Below are 26,045 nucleotides of genomic sequence, written 5' to 3'. Positions count from 1 at the left end.
GTCTATGTCTCTGCAGAGACTTTGGCCAGCTGGCTGTGGAGCTTCTGGACCAGTCCTACAAGCACGATGAGCAGATCGCCATGAAACTACTGACGTACGAGCTGAAAAACTGGAGCAATTCGACCTGCCTCAAACTGGCTGTGGCAGCCAAACACCGGGACTTCATCGCCCACACCTGCAGCCAGATGCTGCTGACGGACATGTGGATGGGGAGGCTGCGGATGAGGAAGAACCCTGGCCTGAAGGTACCTGTGATGTGTCTGTGTAGTGACAAGTGACACCTGTGGGCTCTGACTCTCTGCCTGGCTGAGCTAAACACTGTCTGTGGATTATTTCATCCTTGACTCTGAACAACCCTGGGAGGGAGACCCTGTGGCAATCCTTGCCTTACAGATGGGAGAACCTGAAGCTTTGAGATGAAGGGACTCACCTAGGATCCCAGCTGTAAGGTGAGGGGCAGCACCTGAACATGAGTGGTCTAACACCAGAGCCCAACCTGCAGCAAGACTAGCTTGTGGGCATGGCATCCACTCTAACGAGTTGTGCACCCCTGACCATCCACCCACCACTAAGGCAGGCACCTGAGCTCTGTTCTTATAGATTGCCTTATGACTCTGAAAGTACTTGCTGTCATTTTATTGTTAATTTTTATTGAAATATAGTTGATTTACAATGTTGTGTTAGTTTAGGTATACAGCAAAGTGAATCAGTTATATATATATATATATTCCTTTTTTATATCCTCTTCCATTATAGGTTTTTGAGCATACTTCCCTGTGCTATACAGTAGGTCCTTGTTGATTATCTATTTTATACATAGTATTATGTAATATTACATGTTATTATGTAATAATAGTTTTAATATTATATTAAAAGTATTTCAAAAGTATTTTAATATAATAGTTTGTATCTGCTAATCCCAAACTCCTCATTTATCCCTCCTTGCTTTGGCTTTATTAAACATAAGTTTGTTTTCTATGTCTGTGAGTCTATTTCTGTTCTGTAAATAAGTTCATTTGTATTCTTTTTCTAGATTCCACATGTGAATGACATTATATGATATCTGTCTGACTAATTTCACTAAGTGTGATAATCCCTGTCAATGTTGTTTAATGGCTCAGTTGTGTCTGACTGTTTGTGACCTCATGGGCTGTATCTCGCCAGGTTCCTCTGTCCATAGGATTTCCCAGGCAAGAATACTGGAGTGGGTTGCCATTTCCTTCACCACTGGATTTTCCCAACCCAGGGATAGAACCCATGTTTACTGTGTTGCAGGTGGAGTCTTTACTGATGAGACACCGGAGCAGCCCATGTAATCTCTAGGTTCATTCATGTTGCTGTAATTGGCATTATTTCATTCTTATTTATGGCTGAGTAGTATTCCATTGTATATATGTACTACATCTTCTTTATCCACTGTTTTGTTGATGGATATTTATGTTGCTACCATGTCCTGACTATTGTTAATAGCGCTGCAGTGAACAAACATTGGGGTGCATGTATCTTTTTGAATTATAGTTTTGTTCAGATATATGCCCAGGAGTGGGCCTGCTGAATCATTTGGCAACTCTATTTTTAGTTTATTGAAGAACCTCTATACTGAACATATCTACAAACCAGAAACAGACTCACAGACATAGAGAACAGACTTGTGGTTGCCAAGGCGGATGGGTTGGTGGGTGAGGGAAGGATTGGATGTTTGGAATTAGCAGATGCAAACTAGCCTATATAGTATGTATAAGCAAAAGGTCCCACTGTACAGCTCAGGGAACTATATTCAATATTCTGTAATAAATCATGATAGAAAAGAATATGAAAAAGAATATATGTATAAGAGTCAATTTGCTGCACAGCAGAAATTAAACCCAATATTGTAAATCAAATATGCTTCAATAAAATTAAAAAAAAACAACAACAACCAAGGTCTGGTCCAGCTTCAACATGCAGCTGCCAAGTGGCAGAAGATAGGAAGGGCCGAGGAGCATCCCCAAGTCCACTCTGTGATCAAGTCTACAGGTCCATATGTTCCAGCTCTTCAACCCATAAACAAACAGGGTACATATGTACTAAAAGTTCACTAGGACTTCCCTGATGGTCCAGTGGTTAAGACTTTAGGCTCCCAATGCAGGGGGCACTGGTTCGATCCCTGGTTGGGAATCTAAGATCCCACATGCTACCTGGCATAGCTTAAAAAAAAAAAAAAAAAGTAGTTGAATATATTACTAAAAAGTAATTTTTAAACATGCCAGAATTTTAAAGAGTGAGATTAAACTGTATTGTCTTCAGCAGCACTGTCCAACAGAAACAAAGCACATATGTGCTTTACATTTAAATTTAAACTTTAGATTTTCCCTTTACAAAAAGATTTTTAATAGCTATAGAAAGTTTTTCAAGTACGTTGTAGAAAGTAAAAATGAAACAGTTGAAGTTAACTTTTAAAAATTATTTGTTTATTTGGCAGCACTGGGTCTTAGTTGCAGCATGCAGGATCGTCAGTCTTCCTTGAGGCACGTGGGACCTTTCAGTTGCCCCATGTGGAATCTAGGTCCCTGACCAGGGGGACAACCTGAGCCTCCTGCATTGGGAGCATGGAGTCTTAGCCACTGGACCACCCGGGAAGTCCTGAAGTTAATTTTAATAATATATTGATTTAAACCAGTAGGTACAAAATGTTTTTGAAAGGAAAAATATCACTAATGAGATAGTCTATATTCTTTTTTTGTACTAAGTTTTTGAGATTTGGTGGGTGTTTTGCAATTTCTTCCTTTTCTTTTTTTAACCTAATGCTTTTTTTTTTTGATATAATGTCTATCCATAGGTATAAATATTTGTAAGCATCAAATTTCCTTCAAAGCATTTTAAATTTGCAACATAAATATGTAATTATTGTAAAGCCAGGATTGTTTTTTTAAATTTAATTCTTTGACTAGTTCATATCATATGCACATATTAAAAAAATTAAAACTGTTTATGGGACTTCCCTGGCAGTCCAGTGGTTAAGACTTCACCTTTCAAGTGTGGGTTTAATCCCTGGTTCCATCCCTGGTTAAGGAGCTAAGATTCCACATGCCTCTGAGCCCAAAAACCAAAACATAATACAGAAGCAATATTGTAACACATTCAATAAAGACTTCGAAAATGGTGCACATCAAAAAAATAAAAATAAAACTGTTTAAAAGTGTGACAAGTCTCCCTGCTAACCCCTGTCCCCCATGTGGCCTATTCCACCCAGTGGCAACCACTCATATTTGTTTCTTGTGTATATTTCCATATGTAAAACTAATATGCATACCCTCTTTTCTTTTCATGGTAAATTAAATATACTTACTGTTTTTTCTTTTTCACAAAGGTTGACATAGTCATTCTTATGTACCTTTTTTTCCCACTTCCTCTGGGAACTCTTTCTGTATTACAACATAGAACATGCCTTCATTCTTACCTGCTTCCCCTGTTTTCCTTTACAGTGGACTATCACAGCTCAGGCCAGTCCCCAGTGCAAGTCACTCACCCCTGGGGGTGCTACACTTATGGCCACCATGGCTGCTCTTGAACACGCATTGTGCCTCACATGTCTGCTAAGTGAACATCCAGAAGGGAGCTGTTGGCCCCATGGGGATCTGGACTTGTGATCTTGATAGCCTTTCCTTCTGTGGAAGTGTCTCCCCCCACCATTGTGCAGAGAATTTTCCCACAATCCCACCAATATGGTGTGTGAGCACACATTGGAATTTTTACAATCTAATGGTAAAAAATGAGATCTTTGCATAGTTTCTTTGAATGTCTTTCTTCCCGCCCCCACTTTTTTTTTTAAAAGATGCTATCAGTTTCTTTATTGTTATTTTATTTTTGGCCGCGCTGCAGGTGGGATCTTAGTTCCCTGACCAGGGATCAAACCACTGAACCATCTGAAAAGTCCCTGAATATCTCTTATGAGAGAAAATGAGCCCATTTGCTGTAAGCACAAATGTCCCTAAGTTCACTGCTTTTGCCCATTTTTTTGCTGGGTTGTTAGAAGTTTCCTTCTTGACGTCTAGGAGATCTTTTCTAATTAGAAAGATTGGCCCTTTTCCTGTGTCAAGAGCTGCAAGTATATTTTCCCATGAGTTGTTTTTTACTGTGGTTGTGATGTGTTTTTGCTGTGCAGAAGTTTGTGATTTAAGTACAAGATCTATTGATCTTTGCTTTGATTGTGTCTTGATTTGGGAGCATCATTAGAAAAGCTTTCTCCTCTATTTATGAAAGAATTCTCATGTGATGATTCTTAGTTGTTTCATCGTCTCTGTATGCATCCCCCTCCCCTATTTTCTTTCATGAAATTATTGAGCTAGACAGTTATTCTAGTGATTGTGTGAGATATGGATCCAACTCAATTATTTTATAAATGATCACACAGATTCTCAATACCGTGCATTAAATAGTCATCTTTACTCCTCTCATTGGAGGTGGTGTTTGTCTCACAAGTAATGACCTTTGTATATTTGAATCTTTTTCTGGATCCTTCCATTCTGCTCCACTGTTTGGTCTCTTCATATACCTGTACTACACTGTTTTAATTATTAGTGTTTTATAATATAATTTTTAGTATATGGTAGAAATAGCCCCTTTGTGGTGTTCTTAATAATGGATGGCTGAGGGGAAATTTTTTTTAAAAATTAGGACTTAACATTGGAAACAGCTTAGTATTGGAGACGCACAGCACAGCAGTGATAAAAATGGCAAGAGTGGGACTTCCCTGGTGGTCCAGCGGTCAGAACGCCACAGTCCCAGTACAGGGGCTGGGGGTTCGATCCCTGGCCAGAGAACTAAAACCCCACATGCTGTCCAGAGTGGCTAAAAAATTACAAAATAAAAACAGAAACGTGGTTTTTAAAAAAATGACAGAGGTCTCCATTTATAGGTTAGGCCATCCTTTTGCTGTCTAGGCTGAGCCCATGTTAAGTTCTTCTTTCTGTCTTTCTTTTTTTCCCAGAAGAACAGAACCAATTTACCTATTTTATGGAATCGACGCACATGATTGAGTATGAGGACTGGTAAATCTGAATCTGTAATACAGAAATCAGGATTTCTACATTACATTCTTGAGGCAGAATTCCTGGTTCTTCAGAAAACTTTTGTTTTTTTTTTTCCTTTTTTGTTTTTTAATGTTTTTTATTATTGTGATAAAAGTCACATAATATAAAACACACTATTTTAGCCTTATCTAACTATACAGCTCAATGGGACTAAGTACATCCACAAATCCTTCTTTCAGGAGCACGGTCGTCTTCCAACCCTTGGCCCATATATTCACATTTACATTTAAGTTATTTCTATTTAAAATATTTTAGTCTAATTAATTAATTTTTACTTACTATATTTTACTTTAAAAAACTACCTGCTTTGAAACTCAATGTAAGATCTTTACTTTTTAAGCTAGGATTCCACATCATCCTGCTTTGCTGTTCATCTTGAACAATGTGGTGGTTGTTCACATTTCTCAGTGTCTGCAATTCTATCCATGTACAAAACCAAATAAGCCACAGACCATCAGAGCAGAGACAGACCCACTCCAGAGCTGCTTGCTTACTGAGGAATGCTGAAGCTCATCATTTAAAATTTTACCTATACTGGGAAAATTTTCAGGAGTTCTCATAGCTTAAAAATCCACTTTTCTCATCGTACCTAGGTTATCATGGGGATTCTTCTCCCCCCAACCATCTTGTTTTTGGACTTTCGCACCTATGATGACTTCTCCTATCAAACATCCAAGGAAAATGAGGATGGCAAAGAAAAAGAAGAGGAGAATATGGTCAGTGATGCCCCCAACCATCAACCCTCATCTTCAAAAGGGTTGCTATTTCTCTTACCGTGAATTTAGACACTGTAGGAATACAGAACATTTGAAGTTGAACATCATTAACGTATTTATTTGTTTTCCTTATAACTTCATTGGTGAAAGGTCTATTCAAATCTTTTACTTCTTTTTTTTAATTTATTTTTTATTGAAGGATAATTGCTTTACAGAATTTTGTTGTTTTCTGTCATTAGCCTTTGGAAAAATTCAGTTTTTAATAAATCACAATAATATATCAAAAGAAAAAGAATAGAGAGCATTTTTATGATCTTTGGAAGGTGCCTGTCTGTTAGCTGTGGGGCTAGGGTCCCGGGAGTTTCCCATCTGGCAGCCTGCTTGCCATGTGTTCTGCTCTGTTTTCAGGATGCGAATGCAGATGCCAGCTCCAGAAAGGGGGACGAGGAGAACGAACACAAAAAGCAACGAAGTGTCCCCATTGGGACCAAGATCTGTGAATTCTACAACGCCCCCATTGTCAAGTTCTGGTTTTACACAGTAAGGCCACCCTTAGCATGTTTTAGATGTATGAGAATCAAGAAGAATGAGTCTTCTTCTTCAAGAAAGTGCTTTTAAAAAAAAATCAATGGATTTTTGAAGTGAGATTAACTCAGATCCTCAATTAAATTATATAACATCCCTTATACGCAGAATCTAAAAAGAAATGATACAAACGAGCTTACTTACAAAACAGAAAGAGACCCATAGACTTAAAAAACAGACTTATGGTTACCAGAAGGGAAGGATGGGGGGAAGGGATAGTTAGGGAGTTTGGGATGGACATAAACACACTGCTATATTTAAAATGGATAACCAACAAGGACCTACCGTATAGCACAGGGAATTATGCTCAATTTTACATGGCAGCCTGGATGGGAGGGGAGTTTGGAGGAGCATGGATACATGTATATGTATGGCCAAGTCCCTTTGCTGTCTACCTGCTGTCTACAACATTATTAATCAGCTACACTCCAATGTAAAATAAAAAGTTTAAAAAATCAATGGATTAAAATGAATTATGCACATGAAGGGGGACTAACTCAGATCTTCAACTAAAATTGAACCTAGATAGATAATATTTATATACAGGAATGTGATCATTCTAGACCAAATATACCATTTCATAAAGCCAAATAATCATATTCTATTTCCTTAAGAAGAAGGATTTTTCAAATGTCTTATAGTAATACACACTTAGGAAAATACAGTTCTCATCCAACAATGAACAAAGATGACTCATCTTGAGAGAGCATGCTGACAAATGCCATTGTTCAGAAGACTGATGGGATCACTCAAAGTGGAGTTGAATCCAGTGGAATCAAATCCTCTGATTTGAGGAACGAATCAAGGCCTCCAAACTGTGGCCACATACTCTCATCCAGCCCTATCTGTGGCCACTGTCTGGACGGCTATAGGAGGGCACTGTGCCTGGAGAAAGAATGGTCCAGTCTTACACATGCAGAAGGGTGGGAGAAGTGCGGCAAAGAGATTGGAGCAATTTGGAAGGTTCTGAAGGAAACTGCACTGGTTGCAGGTGGTCCCAGCAGGGGTGGCGGGCACACTGTGCCTCCCGAAATCACTGCAGTCTTCGGGAGGGTCAAGACTACTCATGAAGTCCCAGGTACCAGGGCACAACCCATCTCAGGCAGATCCTGGCAGTGCGGTTCCATTAGTGACTCGGCATGAGTAGCTGATGGAAAGTGAGGAGCCAGGTCCAAGGCCATGGACAGGGTGATGGCTGTGGGTAGGCAGAAGGTGGAGGCGGAGCACTGGGGCACAGCACCCCGGGGCTACATGGGGACCCAGGCCAGTGAGAGTCTGGACACCCAACCTCTTGGCAGCCACACCTGAAGCCACAGCTGTCCATCTGTTCTTGTCAGAACCAGCTGAGGCCCAGGCAGTTCTGAGCCCAGGCCCAGAACCTGAGCTCAAGTGGATGAAGAGAGTGGGGCCAGGAGGCTGACAAGCCTTTGGTGTCTCCCCAGGGCCTCTAAATGCAGCCTGCAGATGTAGGGGAGGAGGTCCCAAGCTTTTACAGCTCAGGAGATGCAGGTTCAATCCCTGAGCCAGGAAGATCCCCTGGAAAATGCAATGGCAACCCACTCCAGTATTCTTTCCTGGAGAATCTCATGGGCAGAGGAGCCTGGAAGGCTAGAGTCCATGGGGTTGCAAAGAGTTGAACACAACTGATGTGACTGAGTACAAGGGGTTCCCAATGCAACCCAACTTTGAGAACTCTTGCTCTAATCCTCCTGCAAAGACTAGACATGGGATGCTGCCTGTATCCTGGTGAAAAACCAATCAGGAGGGGGCCATTAAAAAAAAAAAGACTGGGAATCACAGATGATCAATTGCTAGCACACACCTTACCCACACCACCAAAACTTCGGAAGGGGCCTGGACAAGAGGGGTAGGGGCTAAAGCTGAAGATTCTTCATCTTTGGAGTGAATCAACCTCACTCATCTTCAGATCACCTTCCTCAACCTCATACCTCACTCCTGTATCACCCAACTCTACATGCCTCAAAGATAGGGACCCTGTTGTGGGTGCAGCACACCACAGACATATGGATGCTAATTAAGGGGCCTCAGGACCGCTGGGCGTGCCGGGCAGATGCCCCATCGTCACCCTCCCCTCTTTCGAAACTCCCAAGTCCATCAGCAGTGGGAAGATTCAAGAAGGAAATTAGCAATGCAGGGAGGAGTCAGTAACATTTTCCAATTTCCAGAAATGTAGAAGGCACACCAGTATACTACTTTAAATTTCTCTATTTATCATAATTTTGTGCAACTTCATAATTTCCCCATGAAGCTGATGTGCGTGCGTGCATACGTGTCTGATTCTTTGCGACCCTTTGGACTGTAGCCCACCAGGCTCCTCTGTCCATGGGATTTCCCAGACAGGAATGCTGGAGTGGGTTGCCATTTCCTCTTCCAGCAGATCTTCCCGACCCAGGGATGAAACATGAGTCTCCTGCATCTCTTGCATTGGCAAGCAGCTTCTTTACTGTTGAGCCATAAGGGAAGCCCCATGAAGCAGACAGTAGCAACAAATATACTTTCATTTAGAGAATGGACTTTCAGCGTGCATATTATGCTAAAGTACAAAATGCCGCCCAACCTGCCTCAAGGTTCTCTGACTGCACCTGTGATGTGAGTGGAAGGTTTCCTCTAATAGAGTCAGTTCACCTAGAAATGAAAATTTGTTTTAGAGGATGTGTCCCCCTGTAAACAGGGTTTCAGAGCTTTTCCAGGCACTGATCCTCCCCTCAGACACTACTGTCGGTCTCTGCCTTTCAGATATCCTACCTGGGGTACCTACTGCTGTTCAACTACGTCATCCTGGTGCGGATGGAGCGCTGGCCCTGCCTCCAGGAGTGGATCGTCATCTCCTACATCCTGAGCCTGGCCTTGGAGAAAATTCGGGAGGTGACGCTGTGAAGACCTGTCCCAGCCCCACCCACCAATGACTTCAATTCAGATGTAGATCCTTTATTTACTTAAATTCTTTTTGGCCACAAGGCATGCAGGATCTTAGTTACCCAACCAGGGATTGAACCTGTGCCCCCTACAATGGCAATACAGTGTCCTAACTGCTGGATCACCAGAGAAGTCCTCAGATATTGCTTCTTATTGCAAAAATGAGTCATGTAAATTCCAAGTGCCCTGGATGTTTTCTTTCCAGGTGTCACAATCCCAAGTTGATTCTATTCCCTTCTGTTTATATGCCTTCTGTTTCAAACTGAAACTGAACTTGGAAATCAGAACACAAAGCAGAGTAGATGGTGTTTAGTAATAAAAACAAGTCTGAGGGCCTGTAAAACCAGCAGGAATTCTGCCAGGTACCTGAGATAAACCCATGACTCCAACTTGGTACAAATTGGGGCTCCGTTTTCAGGGAGCTGAATGTAGACAGGGATATGTAGGATATGACATTTTTCTTGTAACTTAGGACTTTGAACCACTCTGTCCTAGCTGGGTCTCCCTCCATCTGAGATGGGGATTCTTGTGCAAGTGGTTTATTAAAGGAGAGCTTCCAGGAGAGTGGGGAGAAGGAGCAGGGTGGTCAGGCCAGAGAGGAGACAGGGCTGAGGGAGGTGTGGCTTCAGTGGAATCTGTCCCTGGCCTCATTGGCAGGGGACTCTGAGTGTATTCAATACTGTAGAGTCTGTTCCATCTTGACCAAAGGGACCTGAGTTTCATACCCACATCAGTCAGCCAGCAGGGCCTCTGGGTAAGGGCTCCCATTGCCCAAGGGGGCAGGTAGGAGGGAAGAGTGGCCCTTGTAGCAGGTGGGGGCTGGGCACCCCCACCCAGAGGAAGCCTCCAGCACCTCTGGGTAGGCATCCAGCACATCTGCTGCAAACACAGGAAACAGGGTTTTCAACTAAGTGTTGAAAAAGGACAGACACCAGTTCATGCACAACTTATATCACGGGGTCGTGAAACTCACATATCTGAGAGGGCACCCTGTGCAGGTGGCAGAGAAAGTGTAGGCCAGATCCTTTTCTTTCTAATGTCACCTACAGGTTTCAGCTCATTATATCAGTTTATAAGAGAAAGCTTACATCCAAGGAAATGGCAACCCACTTCAGTATTCTTGCCTGGGAAACTCCATGGACAGAGGAGCCTGGCAGGCTACAGTCCATGCGGTTGCAAAGAGTTTGGCACAACTGCACGACTAAATAGCAACAATATACCCAAGAAGAAGTGAAGTTGAGATAGCACACAGCAGAATTTCGTATTCTTTCTCCCACTGATAGAGAAGCAGTATTATTTATTTTGCAATATATTTTTTGTATTGACCCTTTCACTGAACTGAAAAATTATTACTGGCAACTTCTTCCCAGGAGAGCTAATTTGATGCTGTCAGTCTGATGACAGCCCCAGATGAAAAGTGCCAAGTCTAAAACATTACAACCCATCTCCTACAACTTCTTTCTTTTCTAGCTGGGCTTCATTCAAACTCTGCATGCGACAACTGGGACTTTCAAGTGGCCTGCATGCCACTCTAGTGCCACTGTGAGCTCACTGAGCACCAGCCCTCTGCTAAGACACTGTTCTTTACTGCAGAGAGCCCACCGTCCTTGCCCCCCACCCCCAGTTATAGGAAAGAGTGCAGCAGGCATAAGTCAGAGTGCATGAGTTTTTAAACTAGTGAATGCCTTCTGAGTTGGCTTATGAATAGCCACCACCCCATCCCACCCCTGGCGTCCCCAGGACCTACCAAGAAACTCCATAACTAAAGAGGCACCACCTTTAAAGCCCCCACCCTGCTGCACACCATAGCTGCAGCCATGTTTGCTTTCTGTGTGCCCCTGCATGCTGCTTGTTAAATAGTTTCAGTTTTACTCTGAGGAGAGACATCACTTTGCCGACAAAGGTGTGTGTGTGTTAGTCACTCAGTCATGTGCAACTCTTTGTGACCCCATGGACTGTAGCCTGCCAGGTTCCCCTGTCCATGGAATTCTCCAGGCAAGCGTACTGGAATGGGTTGCTATTCTTTTCTCCAGGGGATCTTCCCAACCCAGGGATTGAACCTGGGTCTCCTGCATTGCAGGCATATTCTTTACCCTTTGGGCCACCAGGAAAGCCTCTGAGAAAGTGTCCTCTTAAGCTGTGGTAACTTTGAAAGGGTAAGATCTCAAGCAGGAGAAAATGAAGCTCAGCTTTCCCCTGACTTCTCATCTCTGAGTTACAAAGGAATCTGGGCTGATTTACCCATCCTATCCCAGTCCCTCCATCTCCTCTGGGTGGATGCCCCTCTGTGGGACCACACAGGTTTATCTTTGCTCTAGGGTTTTCCTCCTGGACTAACTCTGGAACATGGGCTCACAGGCACGTGTCCAGAGAATTGGAAAAGGGGTCAAAAGGCAGCTGTTTCATAATGGCCAGAGGGACATAACTCAGAAGGCATTTCCTGAGAGTTTGTGAAACTAGGAATCCAAAGGAGTCTTGTGGAATTTCCCTTTCTAGATATGTTATCTGCTTAAGAAGATGAGTACTTAGAAATCTAGAGCAGGAAAGGGGACCAGATGCCCTGGAATGCTGCTGTGCTGTGCTTAGGTGCTCAGTCGGGTCCGACCCTTTGTGACCCTGTGGACTGTAGCTCACCAGTCTCTTCTGTCTGTGGGATTCTCCAGGCAAGAATACTGGAGCAGGTTGCCATGCCCTCCTCCAGGGGATCTTCCCAACCCAGGGATTGAACTCAGTTCGCCCACATTGCAGGCAGATTCTTTACCGTCTGAACCACTAGGGAAGCCCCTGGAATGCTGCTCCAGCCCTCAGTACCCAAGATTCTAAGGTGAAGCTTCCAATACCACTCTCCCTGATTTTTGTTGTTGTTTGGCATTTCTTTTCAGATCCTCATGTCAGAACCGGGTAAGCTAAGCCAGAAAATAAAAGTTTGGCTACAGGAGTACTGGAACATCACAGACCTCGTGGCCATTTCCATGTTCATGATCGGAGCCATCCTTCGCCTCCAGAAGCAACCTTACATGGGCTATGGCCGTGTGATCTACTGCGTGGACATCATCTTCTGGTATATCCGTGTCCTGGACATCTTTGGTGTCAACAAGTACCTGGGACCCTACGTGATGATGATCGGAAAAATGGTTAGTACTGATGGCCCATGAGGAACTGCAAGCACTGGGGCTGTTGGTTAGGACCTGGGGCCAGGTCTCAGGCGTGAGTCTGTGACGTTTCATTTGATCTTTCCCCAGCAATTGGTTTCTTACAGGAAATGTTCTTTGCTTTAAGCTCTTCTACATATTGATCACTTAATTAAATCCAGTTGACAAACAAGAGTTAAGGGCCTACTGTATGTATATGGATTAACCCAATGGTTAATCTCCAAACATGTTGTAGAAGCCAGAGACAAACAGGTGGGTGCAGTCACTCCCCCACTCCAACTCCAGACAGTTTTCAGATCACACGCTCTAGACTGGAGTAACCTATAACTCGGTCAGTGCTCCGTCGTGGTTGACTGCAATCCCATGGACTGTAGCCTGCCAGGCTCCTCTGTCTGTGCAATTTTCCAGGCAAGAATACTGGAGTGGGTGGCCATTTCCTTCTCCAGAGTATCTTCTCAACCCAGGGATTGAATCTGCATCTCCTGCAATCTACATCTCCTGCATTGCAGGCAGATTCTTCACTGAGTGGACACAGGCAATGCATGTGATGAGGTCAAGATAAATCCATGGCAACATTTATCCAGAAGAGGCTACAGAATATGAAACTAAGAATGAACCATTCTTACATCACTTAAAATAGTCTCAGTGCTAGAACTGGTCCCAAAAGACAGGACATCTTTCAAGCTTAGGAATAACTCTTTGTATGGCAAGTGGTTTTGAGGGAAGGGACATATAGTCTAGGTGATCCCAGTCAGGGCTCTCATCTTCAGGGATGTTCAAAATTAAGAATTACACAAGGCCAGTATTCATTGTAACCAGAGCATTACTCACTGTAACTACTCACCATTTGTATAATGAACGAATGTTAGTACACACTCTCAACTCACCAAATTGTTACCTCCTTTGACATCTCCTCTTCTTACTCCTGGGTTTCCCTTACAAATTCCTGTTTTCCCATAATGTTTCCCTTTCTCTACTTGCAGTTGTAGTTACTAGAGGAATTTGTTTATGGGTAACAAGAGAGGAGGGCCTTCACTGGTGGCTCAGACGGTAGAGAAGCCGCCTGCAATGCTAGAGACCTGAGTTTGATATCTGTGTGTTGGGAAGATCCCCTGGAGAAGGGAATGGCTTCCCATTCAAGTATTCTTGCCTGGAGAATTCCATGGACAGAGAAGCCTGGTGGGGTACAGTCTATGGGGTTGCAAAGAGTCAGACATGACTGAGCAACTAACACACACACCAGAGAGAAGAAAGATTGAGAGCAGGAGATGGAAATGGCAATGTTCTAGAATAAGGTGTATGTGTTGCATGGAATTCAAGAACTAGTAGCCCATGGATGGGAGGGAGAGGGGGAAAGAAGCTTCCGCCATCCTAATTAAGCACTCATGAAGTCTCTGAGGGGAGCACACAGTAATGAACCAGGTGGACTTGGTCCATTTCCTCTCTCCTCAGATGATTGACATGCTGTATTTCGTGGTCATCATGCTAGTGGTGCTGATGAGTTTTGGAGTAGCCCGTCAAGCCATCTTGCATCCAGATGAGGAGCCTTCTTGGAAACTGGCCCGGAACATCTTCTACATGCCCTACTGGATGATCTACGGGGAGGTGTTTGCAGACCAGATAGACCGTAAGAATAGAATTCATAGTAAGATTCTCTTCCCTGCTTCCCAAGGCAGATGATCAGTTCCAAATTAATGGAAGAGCCTGTGTTAATTTGGGAGTATTTTTTATTCTGTCATAGGCATCTAATTATTTTATGAAGAAATCAGTGCATATTATGAAATACAGATTTTTTGAGATGCCAATCTTCTACTCTGAGAACCACTCCCTGGAATTCTGAGTCTCACATCCCTTGAGCACATTCTATACATGAATGTGGTCCCAATGCCAACATCCTAATTTTTCTTCAACCTAAATCTCTTTCTGCCCTAAGATAGAGCTTGTGATGTTATTTCACTCTCTCATTTGAGAGTGAGCAAGAGGGTGATTAGTGCCTTGTGTCATCCTCTTCTTCAGGCTTCATAACTCCTTTTCCATATAGCTGTCCATCTCCTCCTCACTCCTGGGGTGCTATTTTTGTACTATCAACAGTAATATGGATGTTAGCAGAGGAGATGAGCTACAATCTTACATGGATTTCTGGGGAATACAGGCCCCAGCTCTGCCCAAGCTGAGTTGGTAGGTCACAGTGTCTCTTGTGTTGTAGGGAAGTGAAATTCAAATGAGCTTACATGATTTCACCTGGACAGTTACTGCATCACCAGTGAACAAGCATCTTCAGACCCATATTCATATTCACACCACATATTTTGATTTGTATATTGTGTTCTGTCAAAAAGTGCCAGGTACAGTACCATGGCTACTACTTCCAGTAGAAGCAGAAGCTTCTTTAGAATAGAAGGTTTTGAACATCCTTGAGTTGTAGGAGATGCAGGGTTGTTCAGTGTATCTTCACTAGGTGAGACTGATAACCAGTTCACACAAATGCCTTCCATCTACTGCATCTCATCATGTGATTCAGACCACATTTTTATCATGATTATCTCAGAGTCAATTAGTGGATGTGTTTGTAGCTTGGTAAACCAGAACATAAAAATCTAATTTGGTTTCAAAAGAATATTAACTTCAGAAAACATACATAAATGTGGAAAAAGTCCCTGGATCTAGACATAAGTTGTAATATTTTTAAATTAAATTGGGTAATAACAGAAAATGAAGAGGCAAACTTGAGGCTATTTTCAGTAACAGTGGGAAATGTAGATTTTCAATTCTTGATCTGATTACTTCATAATAATTTTGCATTTATTTGTGCTGATGAGGTATTTGAGTTGGCATACAGAGGATGCTTGATTGGTCAACCTACACATTAAAATGATCATCTGTCAGTAGCCTCATGTCTTTTTCACAGTCTTTTTAACTACTGAGCTTTAGCTATTGCTTATGACATCATAAAATAAATATTCATGAAATATATATACATATATTTCCTAGAACTAATAATGTGCACAATTCTCCTAAGTAGATCACTGTTTCCAAGTGTGAATGTGTAATTCCCTTGAATACTTTGCATTTCTTGACAGCAAAACAGTTCTTATATTACTCATCATTTGTTTGACATTTCTCTCAACTATCTTATTTTCTTTTCTTCCTTCCTGTCAAAACTAAAAAAATAAAATGCTGCTATCCAATCACTCTATAGTCTACGCCATGGAAATTAATCGTAAGTTTACACATAATTGATGACTCTAGTCTATGGAATGTGTGTATTAACTAGTCTCTTCCTCAGCTAATTACCCAGAGTTGTATGCTGGTTTCAAATACTTGTTTTCTGGTATCAATGTTTTTTTTGTTTTTTTTTCCCAATGTTTTTTTGTAAATAGGAAGTGAAAAATAAGTAGGCTGTGAATTCATGGATATTACTTCATTAATGACTATTAGGATCATCCTATCTTTTTCTTCAGAAAATAAGTCCCATAGGATCAAAGTGGCGTTTCCGATGGGCAGAGAGAAAAAAGATTCTTTTCCAAACAGAGCACACAACAGTCAATTAATGAATTTGAGCCTAGAGAGGATACTTACCTCCTACCTCATAATAAAATCATTTTCAAAGTTAATGATCAAGAAGACAATGTAAGTTAATATTATATAATTAGAAGACCCAATCACTTTCAAATGGTTAACAGTAAAAAAAAGGAAAAAATCCATAAAGACAGATGTGTCTGCTTAAAGATGAAGAACACATTTTTTCATTATATATTTTCACTGTAGATTGAAAAACACAACACAGAAATGAGAAAATATTTATAAATATGACAGGTTAAGAATGACTAACTCTGAGTGCAGAAATGAGTTTCTTATCTCCTTTGTATGAGTTGATATCTTTCACATGGAAAATTACTGCTTAGGAAATCAGAAAAAAAAATCACAGTAAAAAAGAAATAGGTCCTTTAATAGCATAGGTCAGTTATTAATCTTTTCATTCTATGTGAAAATCAAACACAAAAAGACAAACTCTCATTTCAGCTCCTTGTGGTGACAACCAGTACGATGAGGAAGGCAAGCGGCTCCCCCCTTGCATCCCGGGTGCCTGGCTCACGCCTGCCATCATGGCCTGTTACCTGCTAGTGGCCAACATCCTGCTTGTGAACCTGCTCATCGCCGTTTTCAAGTGCGTGTCTCAGCTGATGACCATGTGCTTACTGTTTACTACTTTACAGATTTTCAGTCTAATCTCAGAAACCTCCGAGGCTGCCTGGGGTTTACATGGAATCCACTAGGGCTTTCAAATGGGAACAAATTTTTTTTTTTGCAGTCTTTTTTGTTCAACCACAATCAGACTTCATGTGTTCCTAAATAAAGAGTTGACACCTAAATATATTTAAATTTAATCTTAGTTTGTATTTTAACACTTTGGCATGAATTTTAATCTAATGAAAGTATTTCCTCAGATGAAAGTCTCTTGAGATAGAAAGATTTATCAAGTTGAGTCTTGAATTCATGATCAGAGGCACAAAAGCAAAGCTAATTTTATAGGCTGTGGCAATCACTGGACACTAACCTAAGCAAACTCCAGAAGATAGTGGAGGACAGGGAAGCCTGGCATGCTGCAGTCCATGGGGTCACAAAGAGTCAGACATGACTTAGCCAATGAAAAACCATGACAATTACTGTACTATTTATTACATGAAATATTTTTCTTATCATTTACTGAACAGAAGATAAAGTGACCTAGGGAAGAAATGCCTTAAAATCCACAGTCCAGTTTTCTTGTAAAATTTGCCCCTCTTGGCATGATGCATTGAGGATGTGACCATGTTTAATAAATGTTGAAAAAAACTATTTTAACTTCTAAGATGAAAAATATGAGAGAAAAATCCCTCACAGAAATAGACTCTCAGAGCTGACCCACTCCAGTATTCTTGCCTGGAGAATCCCAGGGATGGAGGAGCCTGGTGGGCTGCCATCTATGGGGTCACACAGAGTCGGACACGACTGAAGTAACTTAGCAGCAGCAGCAGCAGAGCTGACCAAGGCACTGGAGAGAATATGGTTACACTCCTGACTTGACAGATGAGAAAATGAAGGTTTGACAGAGGTTAACTGGCTTTTCTAAGGACCCCGTGTAGACCACATACTTGATCAGGATTCCAACAATTCTAGGCTTATTGCCTTCTGCTGGAAGGTAAAAGAAGACAAAGATTGTACCAACCTAATATCCAAAATATCCAAAACAATGTACCTTCAATCAAAGTGTTCAATAATTAATGAACTCAGTTCCAAAAAACTGTAGTCAACTAGTTTTATGACTGAATTGAAAGTTTAAATACTTCAAAATGCTTAGTTGAATGGCTCATATCTTTAACTATATGAAATAAAATGGCCTGAGCAGTCAGTAGACTATGGTGTGGTTTTTCAAGAAAGTAGGGGATAACAATCTTCATTCTTAATTATTTATACATGGCCCTTCAATGTAGACAAGCCACACTGATAGACAAACCAAAAGACAAGTCATCTAGAAGTCAGCCCTAATTTCTAGAATGGAACCCAAAGGCCATTTTATTGCATATTTTCAATTCAGTGTGAGTAACTCTAATTCTGGGAAATCACAATCAAAAGTAATACAGCTGCTTTACAACTTCGTGTTATTTCCTGCTGTACAGCAGTGTGAGTCAGCTACATGTATACACAACATTGTAAAGCAGTTATACTCCAATTTAAAAAATTAAAAATTAAAATAATTATTCTAGTGCTAAAAAAAGTAATACAACTTTGCAAATAGGTTCCTCTAGATTCTACATATATGCATAAGTACACAGTATTTGTTTTTCTTCCTGACTTATTTCATTCTGTATGACACACTCTAGGTTCAATATAATTATATGTATGACTTTTGTTTATTATATGACTATATGGTTATATTATGTGACTGTTGTCACGATAAAAATTTTTTTTTAAGTATTAGCTAAATAAACATGTATTCTTTTTAAAGCAATACCTTCTTTGAAGTGAAGTCAATATCCAACCAAGTGTGGAAATTCCAGCGTTATCAGCTAATTATGACATTTCATGACCGGCCTGTCCTGCCTCCACCAATGATCATTTTAAGCCACATCTATATTATCATCATGCGTCTCAGCCGTCGCTGCAGGAAGAAACGAGAAGGGGACCAAGACGAACAGGATCGTGGATTGAGTATGTGCAGCACTCTTCTGTTTCTATCCTGGGCAAGTTTCTAAAGAGAGTTATAATTGGATACCTGTTAGTTTATTACTAATTAATATCACTGAGAGTCCACTCCTGAGGGGATGAAAAGTTGAGAGAGTTCTTGAAAATAACTTTTCTCTATAAATCCATTGTTCCTTTCCAAATGTTTTACTGTGTTACACTTAAGGAGAATGGGAAAATATTCCTGCCACTTTGCCTCTATCCATAAAATATATGGAAAACATTTCCCAGAAAATCATGCCTGGTTTCACGTTCCAAACAGCAGCAATCTGAGTTGTGTTAAAAAGTGAGCTGTTCACTGTTTACAATAGCCAGGACATGGAAGCAACCTAGGTGCCCATCAGCAGACGAATGGACAAGAAAGCTATGGTACATATACACAATGGAATATTACTCACCCATTAAAAAGAATACATTTGAATCAGTTCTAATGAGATGGATGAAACTGGAGCCCATTATACAGAGTGAAGTAAGCCAGAAAGATAAACACCAATATAGTATACTAACATATATATGGAATTTAGAAAGATGGTAAAGATAACCCTATATGCAAGACAGAAAAAGAGACACAGATGTATAGAACAGACTTTTGGACTCTAAGGGAGAAGGCGGGGGTGGGATGATCTGAGAGAATAGCATCGAAACATGTATATCATCAAGTGTGAAACAGATCGCCATTCCAGGTTGGATGCATGAGACATGTGCTCAGGGCTGGTGCACTGGGATGACCCAGAGGGATGGGATGGGGAGGGAGGTGGGAGGGGGGTTCAGGATGGGGAACACATGTAAATCCATGGCTGATTCATGTCAATGTATGGCAAAAAACACTACAATATTATAAAGTAATTAGCCTCCAACTAATAAAAATAAATGGGGGGAAAAAAAAAGTGAGCTGTCTAGGTGTCATGCAACCCAGCAGACTCAGCCAGCTGCTCTGTGCTTGAAATTTGAACTTTCAGTGAAAGGAACCAGTTGGGAGCTTGGGATTAGCAGATGCAAACTGGTATATATAGGATAGAAAAACAATAAGATCCTACTGTAGAGCACAGGAAACTATATTTAATACCCTGTGATAAACCATAATAGAAAAGAATATGAAAAAAAAAGTGTGTATAACTGAGTCACTCTGCTGTACAGCAGAAATGAACACAGTATATAAATCAACGATACCTCAATGCTCTGGAGGAGGGCATGGCAGCCCACTCCAGCATTCTCGCCAGGAGAATTTCGCGGACAGAGGAGCCTGCCAGGTTACAGTCCATAGGATCGCAAAGAGTCAGACACGACTGAAGCGACTTAGCATGCATACCTCAATAAAAATTTTTATTAAAAGTGAGCTGTTCATCTCCAATGGAAAGATGATCACTGATATTACAAAGAGTCTTTGTGTGATAACCAGTCCAGGAGGCAGGGTGCTGCCTGCAAGGGATGGGGAAACGAGCTAGATTAAAGGCGGCCTGTGAAACTCACAAGGACGCACCTACCTGGCTGATGTCTCACTTGCCAACCTCTTCTGCGTATATGCAGAGCTATTTCTCAGCGACGAGGAGCTGAAAAGGCTGCACGAGTTTGAGGAGCAGTGCGTCCGGGAGCACTTCCAGGAGAAGGAGGACGAGCAGCAGTCTTCCAGCGAGGAACGCATCCGTGTCACCTGCGAGAGGTGCGCCTGGGGCGTGGCCACGGGGGGAGCGGGGAGCGGGGCATCAGGGCCGACGGGGACATCGAGTTCGTTTTAACATTCACTCACAGTTCTCCTGTTGACCCAACTTTGGCTTTTTAACGCGTTTCCCTCCCTGAAATAGTGTGACTGTTCCAGATAATGCTTATATATTGTATAAATAAGTGAACGATGACATTTATTGCAAATATCCCAGGCCAAAACCAAACCAAAACAAACAAAGCCGTGACAGTTCTTCCCCAACCCCAAAGTGGGTGCCTTTACAATGCAATACATGGGGAGAACCAGTAGCTGCAGGGCCGTGTAACTGCTGGGGACATTTCTCCCTGCCCTTGACATACTGTTGCCTTAGCCAAGGGTGGTCTGTCCCCAGCTTGACCTCCTCATCCTGACTAGTGCCCTCCTTGCTCCTTTCCATCACCTTTCCACCCTCAGGGAACAGAGGCACAGGAAGGGCAAAGGCATCTGTCCTGGCTACCCATCGAGATCAGCATCATCGCTTACAAGCTACATGAACTGATTGCCTGTGCTTGCGAGACAGTCAATTAGCAGAGGAAGGCAGGTCTGGGAGGGACAGAGAGGGTGACTTGTTCCATGCTTTGTAGTATTGCTTTTCCTGCAGCTGCACAACTCAGAGCAACCAGCAAAGGTGGACGAGAACAATCAACCCACACTTCGGACATTTTTTTTTTCCTCGCATTTTATAGTCTTTGAGAACCTTGATCACTTCATAAAAGCAACGGAAGCTTGTTAAAGTGCGTGAGAATTGATAAGACATTGTTCCAAAGACTTTAATGGACAATGTCCGTAGAAGGATGAGCATAGTGAGGGAGCCATGCCTAAGAGGATTCTGGAGCATCATTCTTTTTAAATTTTATTTATTTATTTTACTTTGGCTGTAACAGGTCTTAGTTGCGGCACTGGGGAGCTTCAATTTTCATTGCAGCATGCAGAATCTTTAGTTGCGGCATGAGAACTCTTAGTCGCGGCAGGTGGGATCTACTTCCCTGACGAGGGATCAAACCTGGGCCCCTTTCATTGGGAGCGCAGAGTCTTAGCCACTGGACATTCTACCCTGGAGTCTTGAGCATTAAAGTTTTCTGAAACCATGTATTTCATGTCTGATATACATGTGTATACCGAGAAACTTAAAAGCATGTTACAATGTCAAAAGACTATGTCAGCACATAGTTCCCAATCAGGGGCCCCAGCAATTACAAGAGAATACATGATACACAGTGAAGTCTTCCTAGTGTGTGTTTAGGCCACTGTCTCTGCCCCAGGCCACAGGAGGGACGCTGCCCTGGGCAGCTGCAGGGCTCTGTCCCCTCCCCACTCCTATACCTAGTCACCTTGTATTAATCATTCTGCCAGCCAAACTCAAGGGTTATCTACACCAACTTTTGGCCTTAATACTTTTCAATAAAACTTTGAGACACTTCTTTGCTATTTTACTAGTAATTACTAACCTTTCGAGATTATAAAAAATGATTTCTGTATGAGAAGGATAAGGTGCCTCATCTTATAAACCTAATCTCCATGTTTTAGTTATACGTTTACTTGACTGTAATCACAGGCAGTGATTTACCATGGAAACAGTGCTCTGTTTCACCCTGCCTGGCCCCCTCTCCCTTTCCCAGCATTGTTTGGATTTTTACCATTCTTGGATCAAGGCTCCAGGAATGTGATTATCAGGTCACTGCCAAATTGCATTTTCCTCCTGGGGCTCCTTGCACACGTAAGAGGAATGAAAGTGTGCTGGGGCTGATGGCAGGGGGTGGGGAGGTAGTAAAAACACAATGCTTCCCATTTCCCTTGGCTGAGTTCTCTGCATGACGGGAGCACATTCCTGCCCCTTCGTTTCCCTTTGTTGATGCTTTCTTGACTGACTCACAGGTAGATGCCAGACACAGAAAGAGGAGGGGGTCCAGGAGAAAGTGGCTTTCCTTCACCCTTAACCAGGACTGCTGGGGAGCAATGCGGCGGGGGGAGGATCTCTGAAAGTATCAGCAATTGATCTTTCGGTATCCTTTTCCCAAGTACCAGGAAGAGAAGATGCTGGTAAGAAAGACATAACGAAAAGAAACAGGACAGTAACTGCAAAAAGACCTGAAAGAATAATCAGTCTTAGAAAGGAGGTGGTGATTCCTCTAATGGAGAGAAGGCCGTTCACATAGGGGTGGGGAAGGTGGGGGTAGAGCTTACCTGAAAGTCTTAATCTTATAAATTCATAAGAGTCAAGGATGCTTAGATGATAGAAGAGGGTTGGGCTGAAGTGGTGGAGTTTCAATGTGCCTGGTAAATGACAATCTCGTTCCTTATGTGACTTTGAAGGCCAAATCAGAGATCGTTGCCGACATTGGACTGAGATTAAAAACATCAGCTTTATTAGTAATAAATTTTGTGCTAGAGGATGTGGATCAGGTCTTGCCAAATACACACCCTTGTCCCCACCCAGGCACAAGAAGCTCCAGGAGCCCACAGGCCCCGCTGCCTTCTCCCCTTCTAAGCTTACTTCATGACCCTGACAAAATGAGAACCCACACTCCCTGCAGGCAGCGGGCTCCCAAAGAGAGGGGGAGAGAGAGAGAGAGAGAGAGAGAGAGAGAGAGAGAGAGAAGCACGCTCATGTCCTGGTCCCCACTCCAGAAAATCAATTTTTGTCAAGAGTAAATGAAAGGCTAGAGAGCGGCCAAGAGTTTTATATGAATGGAAAATTGACTTGTAAGAAGAAGCAGTAGGAATGGGGAAAAAGAATGACCCAGGAACATTACAGACTTGAAGCCAGAAGGAGGATCCGAGTTCACCTTGAGGGGAAATACGGTAGGAACGTCATTAACCAAGAGATTGCCTGGTGGCAATAATGACAACACAGTTGTGACTTTGTATTGGGTCAAGTCAATGTGGCTCCATGCCTCTCAACCTGAGGACAAGGATGCAGAAAGTGAATGATGCTTGAGGTACCGCAAAAGGGAGGCTGATGGGGGCCTGGGCTGCTGAGAACCAGTCAATGTGGGTACCATGGTGATGTCAGGGTTCACAAATGGCAGCAAAACATATTACATCACCTCCAGCCCTGTTTATCCCTGTCTAGCCTCAGAGTCCTGGTCATGATGGATGAAGACTTAGGGACTGTCACTGCTATGTTGGAAGTAAGGGAGAGACAACCTAAGATATCAATAAGAGCTTCATTGAGGGCCTGACCAGAGTCTGGCCAGAGCAGAGAACACAGTCAGGAAAGGTTAATGATTTAGATGACCTGAATTCTAGAATCCAAGGAGGTTTGAGGTGTGCCTGGCCAAGTTGCTGTATATAAATGATGTGGCATGGAGGCAGAATCCCAGAGAACTTAATATTCTTCAGAGACTACTCAGTCTTTTGCTGACTGAAAAGAATGAGTACAGAACATTGAAGACTCAAGTATTGTTCTTTGTTTAGTCTTTCACATGTAAAAACTCCATAAGTAAGCACAATCAGGTGCCACCTTGGGTGTTCTCCCTACAATTACTAAACTTAAAAGGCAGCCTCATACGAAGAAGCAGATGGGAAGTAAAATAGCTGAATTTCGGCTGAATGAGACAACTTTATGATCTATAGACCTGGAATGAAATGACAGGGTAGGAATAGTCTTAGAACTCAACATAGACAACCATGAGATCTTGAAACATGGGTCTTGTCAAGTAGGAACCGGACCTGGTTGCTCCACTAACATTATGTTTTTATGTTACCTTTTAACTCTATCATTAAGGAAATGTTCCCATATAATTTGTGAGATGCCTTGCAGGTAAAGGGTGATCATTTCACATAAAAAAAATGACTGTACAAAAAATGAGTTTTAATAACTGGCTTACTACAGAGCTCCCAATGTCTGTGTTCTGTCCTTTGCAAAGACACACAGGACTCTTACCAAGAGAACGTGAATTTGGACCTCATATTTTTTTTGTTTATTTATTTATTTTTATTTTTAATTGGAGGATAATTGCTTTACAATGTTGTGCTGGTTTATGCTGTAGAGCAAAGTGAATCAGTTATAAGTATCTCCTCCCCCTTGAGCCTCCCTCCCACCTCCCGTCCCACCCCAGTAGGCCATCACAGAGCACCAGACTAAACTCCCTGTGCTATATAGCTGCTTCTCACTAGCCTGGACATTATATTTAATAGATAAGAGTCTATGAAAGTCAATAAAGTTATGCCCTACTTAGGCATATATTCTCTTAGTGCATGCTAAGTCGCTTCAGTCAAGTCTGACTCTTCAACCCCATGGACTGTAGCCCTCCAGGCTCCTCTGTCCATGGGATTCTCCAGGCAAGAATACTGGAGTGGGTTGCCATTTCCTTCTCCAGGGGATCTTCTCAACCCAAGGATTGAACCTGTATCTCTATTTTTTTTTTGAAACTGCATCTCTTATGTCTCTTGCATTGACAGGTGGATTCTTTACCACTAGCGCCACCTGGGAAGCCCAAGTTACTACAAAGTCCCACTAATTTATAGATTGCTGTGCCTATTATGTGAATGGAATGGAAAACATTATTCACAGAGCCTTATCAAAAATGCATTTTAGTTAAACTACTTTCAGGTTTAGTGGTATAAGATTCAAATTTAAATCCTCTAGGTATTAGATCTACTGAGATACACATAAAAATATTTGAAGATCTGTAACCATCTCTACCCATATGGTCATGTCATTCTATACCTGTTTAGCACCTAGAGTTCAGCGAATCCTTTCACTGAAAGTTTTTGAAGCTAAACTGAAACTTAAAGCACAACCCACAACCCATAAAGATGTTTTCCTTATAGAAAACATCTATAAAGAAAAGAAAAAGTGATAGACTGGGTTTCATCAAAAGAAAAAACTTTTGCTCTACAAAAGACACTGCTATGACAATGACAAACGAGGCACAGACTGGGAGGAAACACATGCAAATCACATATCTGCTGTAGGACTGGTGTACAGGATATCTAAAGAACTCTCAAAACTCAATAATAAGGGGGCAATGATCCGATGAAAAATGGGTCAGCAACTTCCCTGTTAGTCCAGTGGTTAAGAAACCGCGATTCTAATGCAGGGGGTGCAGGGATCTCGCATGCCACAAACAAGACCTGGTGAAGCCAAATAAATAAATAAACATTAAAAAAATAAAAAAGAACTGTACACCAAAAGACAAAGTAGTCAACTAACTGTATGATAGCTTTAAAGAGAAAACATGGCCTTAGAAATATGACATTATTGGAAATATGTCTTTGAGAGGAAATCGACTTTGTTTCATGGGTAGGCCGTGGACCTAGAACAGTTTTTTGTTCTGTGCTGAAAAGAAAACAGAATTAAGATGTCAAAAGTCAGGAAAGTCTGTATCTCACTGTGAGTTCTGTCATAAATGATGGATTTCTCTTATATGCCCTCCTGCCATTCAGTGTGTAGAGATGGGACCCTTGCCCATTGGTTTCCTCCATCCCTTCTCTTTCCCCTCCTGAAATGAAAACCCCTCCCTTGATTTCCATATATGGATGTCAAGATAGGTGAAACACAGGTAAGTCATCATGTTACAAAAGTTACAAATCAAGGCTGGAGGGGAGATAGTTCTCCAAGTGTCCTTCTGTTAAATCATTTCAGAGAGAAGTGAATGTCACCTGGTTCTTTCTTCCTTCTTTTACACATGCTCTAAAAACTCAATACAACTTC

The 26,045-nt window shown here is 42.0% G+C and overlaps 1 protein-coding gene across 6 annotated transcripts in view; it reads left to right on the top strand.

Annotated features, from left to right (window-relative positions):
* Positions 1-26,045, top strand: part of TRPM1 (transient receptor potential cation channel subfamily M member 1) — a 79,296-nt gene that overhangs the window by 44,828 nt on the left and 8,423 nt on the right. For 5 of the 6 annotated variants that reach the window (XM_061158866.1, XM_061158867.1, XM_061158862.1 and 2 more), the window contains 9 exons: positions 17-245; positions 5,666-5,788; positions 6,197-6,328; positions 9,131-9,259; positions 12,193-12,444; positions 13,915-14,107; positions 16,486-16,630; positions 18,452-18,654; positions 20,215-20,347. In XM_061158866.1, the coding sequence (XP_061014849.1) occupies positions 17-245; positions 5,666-5,788; positions 6,197-6,328; positions 9,131-9,259; positions 12,193-12,444; positions 13,915-14,107; positions 16,486-16,630; positions 18,452-18,654; positions 20,215-20,347 (1,539 nt within the window). The remainder of the gene's footprint in view (positions 1-16; positions 246-5,665; positions 5,789-6,196; positions 6,329-9,130; positions 9,260-12,192; positions 12,445-13,914; positions 14,108-16,485; positions 16,631-18,451; positions 18,655-20,214; positions 20,348-26,045) is intronic. The other variant, XM_061158863.1, reaches the window with a different exon arrangement.

This window comes from Dama dama, chromosome 13 (genome assembly GCF_033118175.1).
Source record: "Dama dama isolate Ldn47 chromosome 13, ASM3311817v1, whole genome shotgun sequence".
In the NCBI taxonomy this organism is placed as follows: Eukaryota; Metazoa; Chordata; class Mammalia; order Artiodactyla; family Cervidae; genus Dama; species Dama dama.
This window is presented reverse-complemented; position numbering and strand designations above follow the sequence as displayed.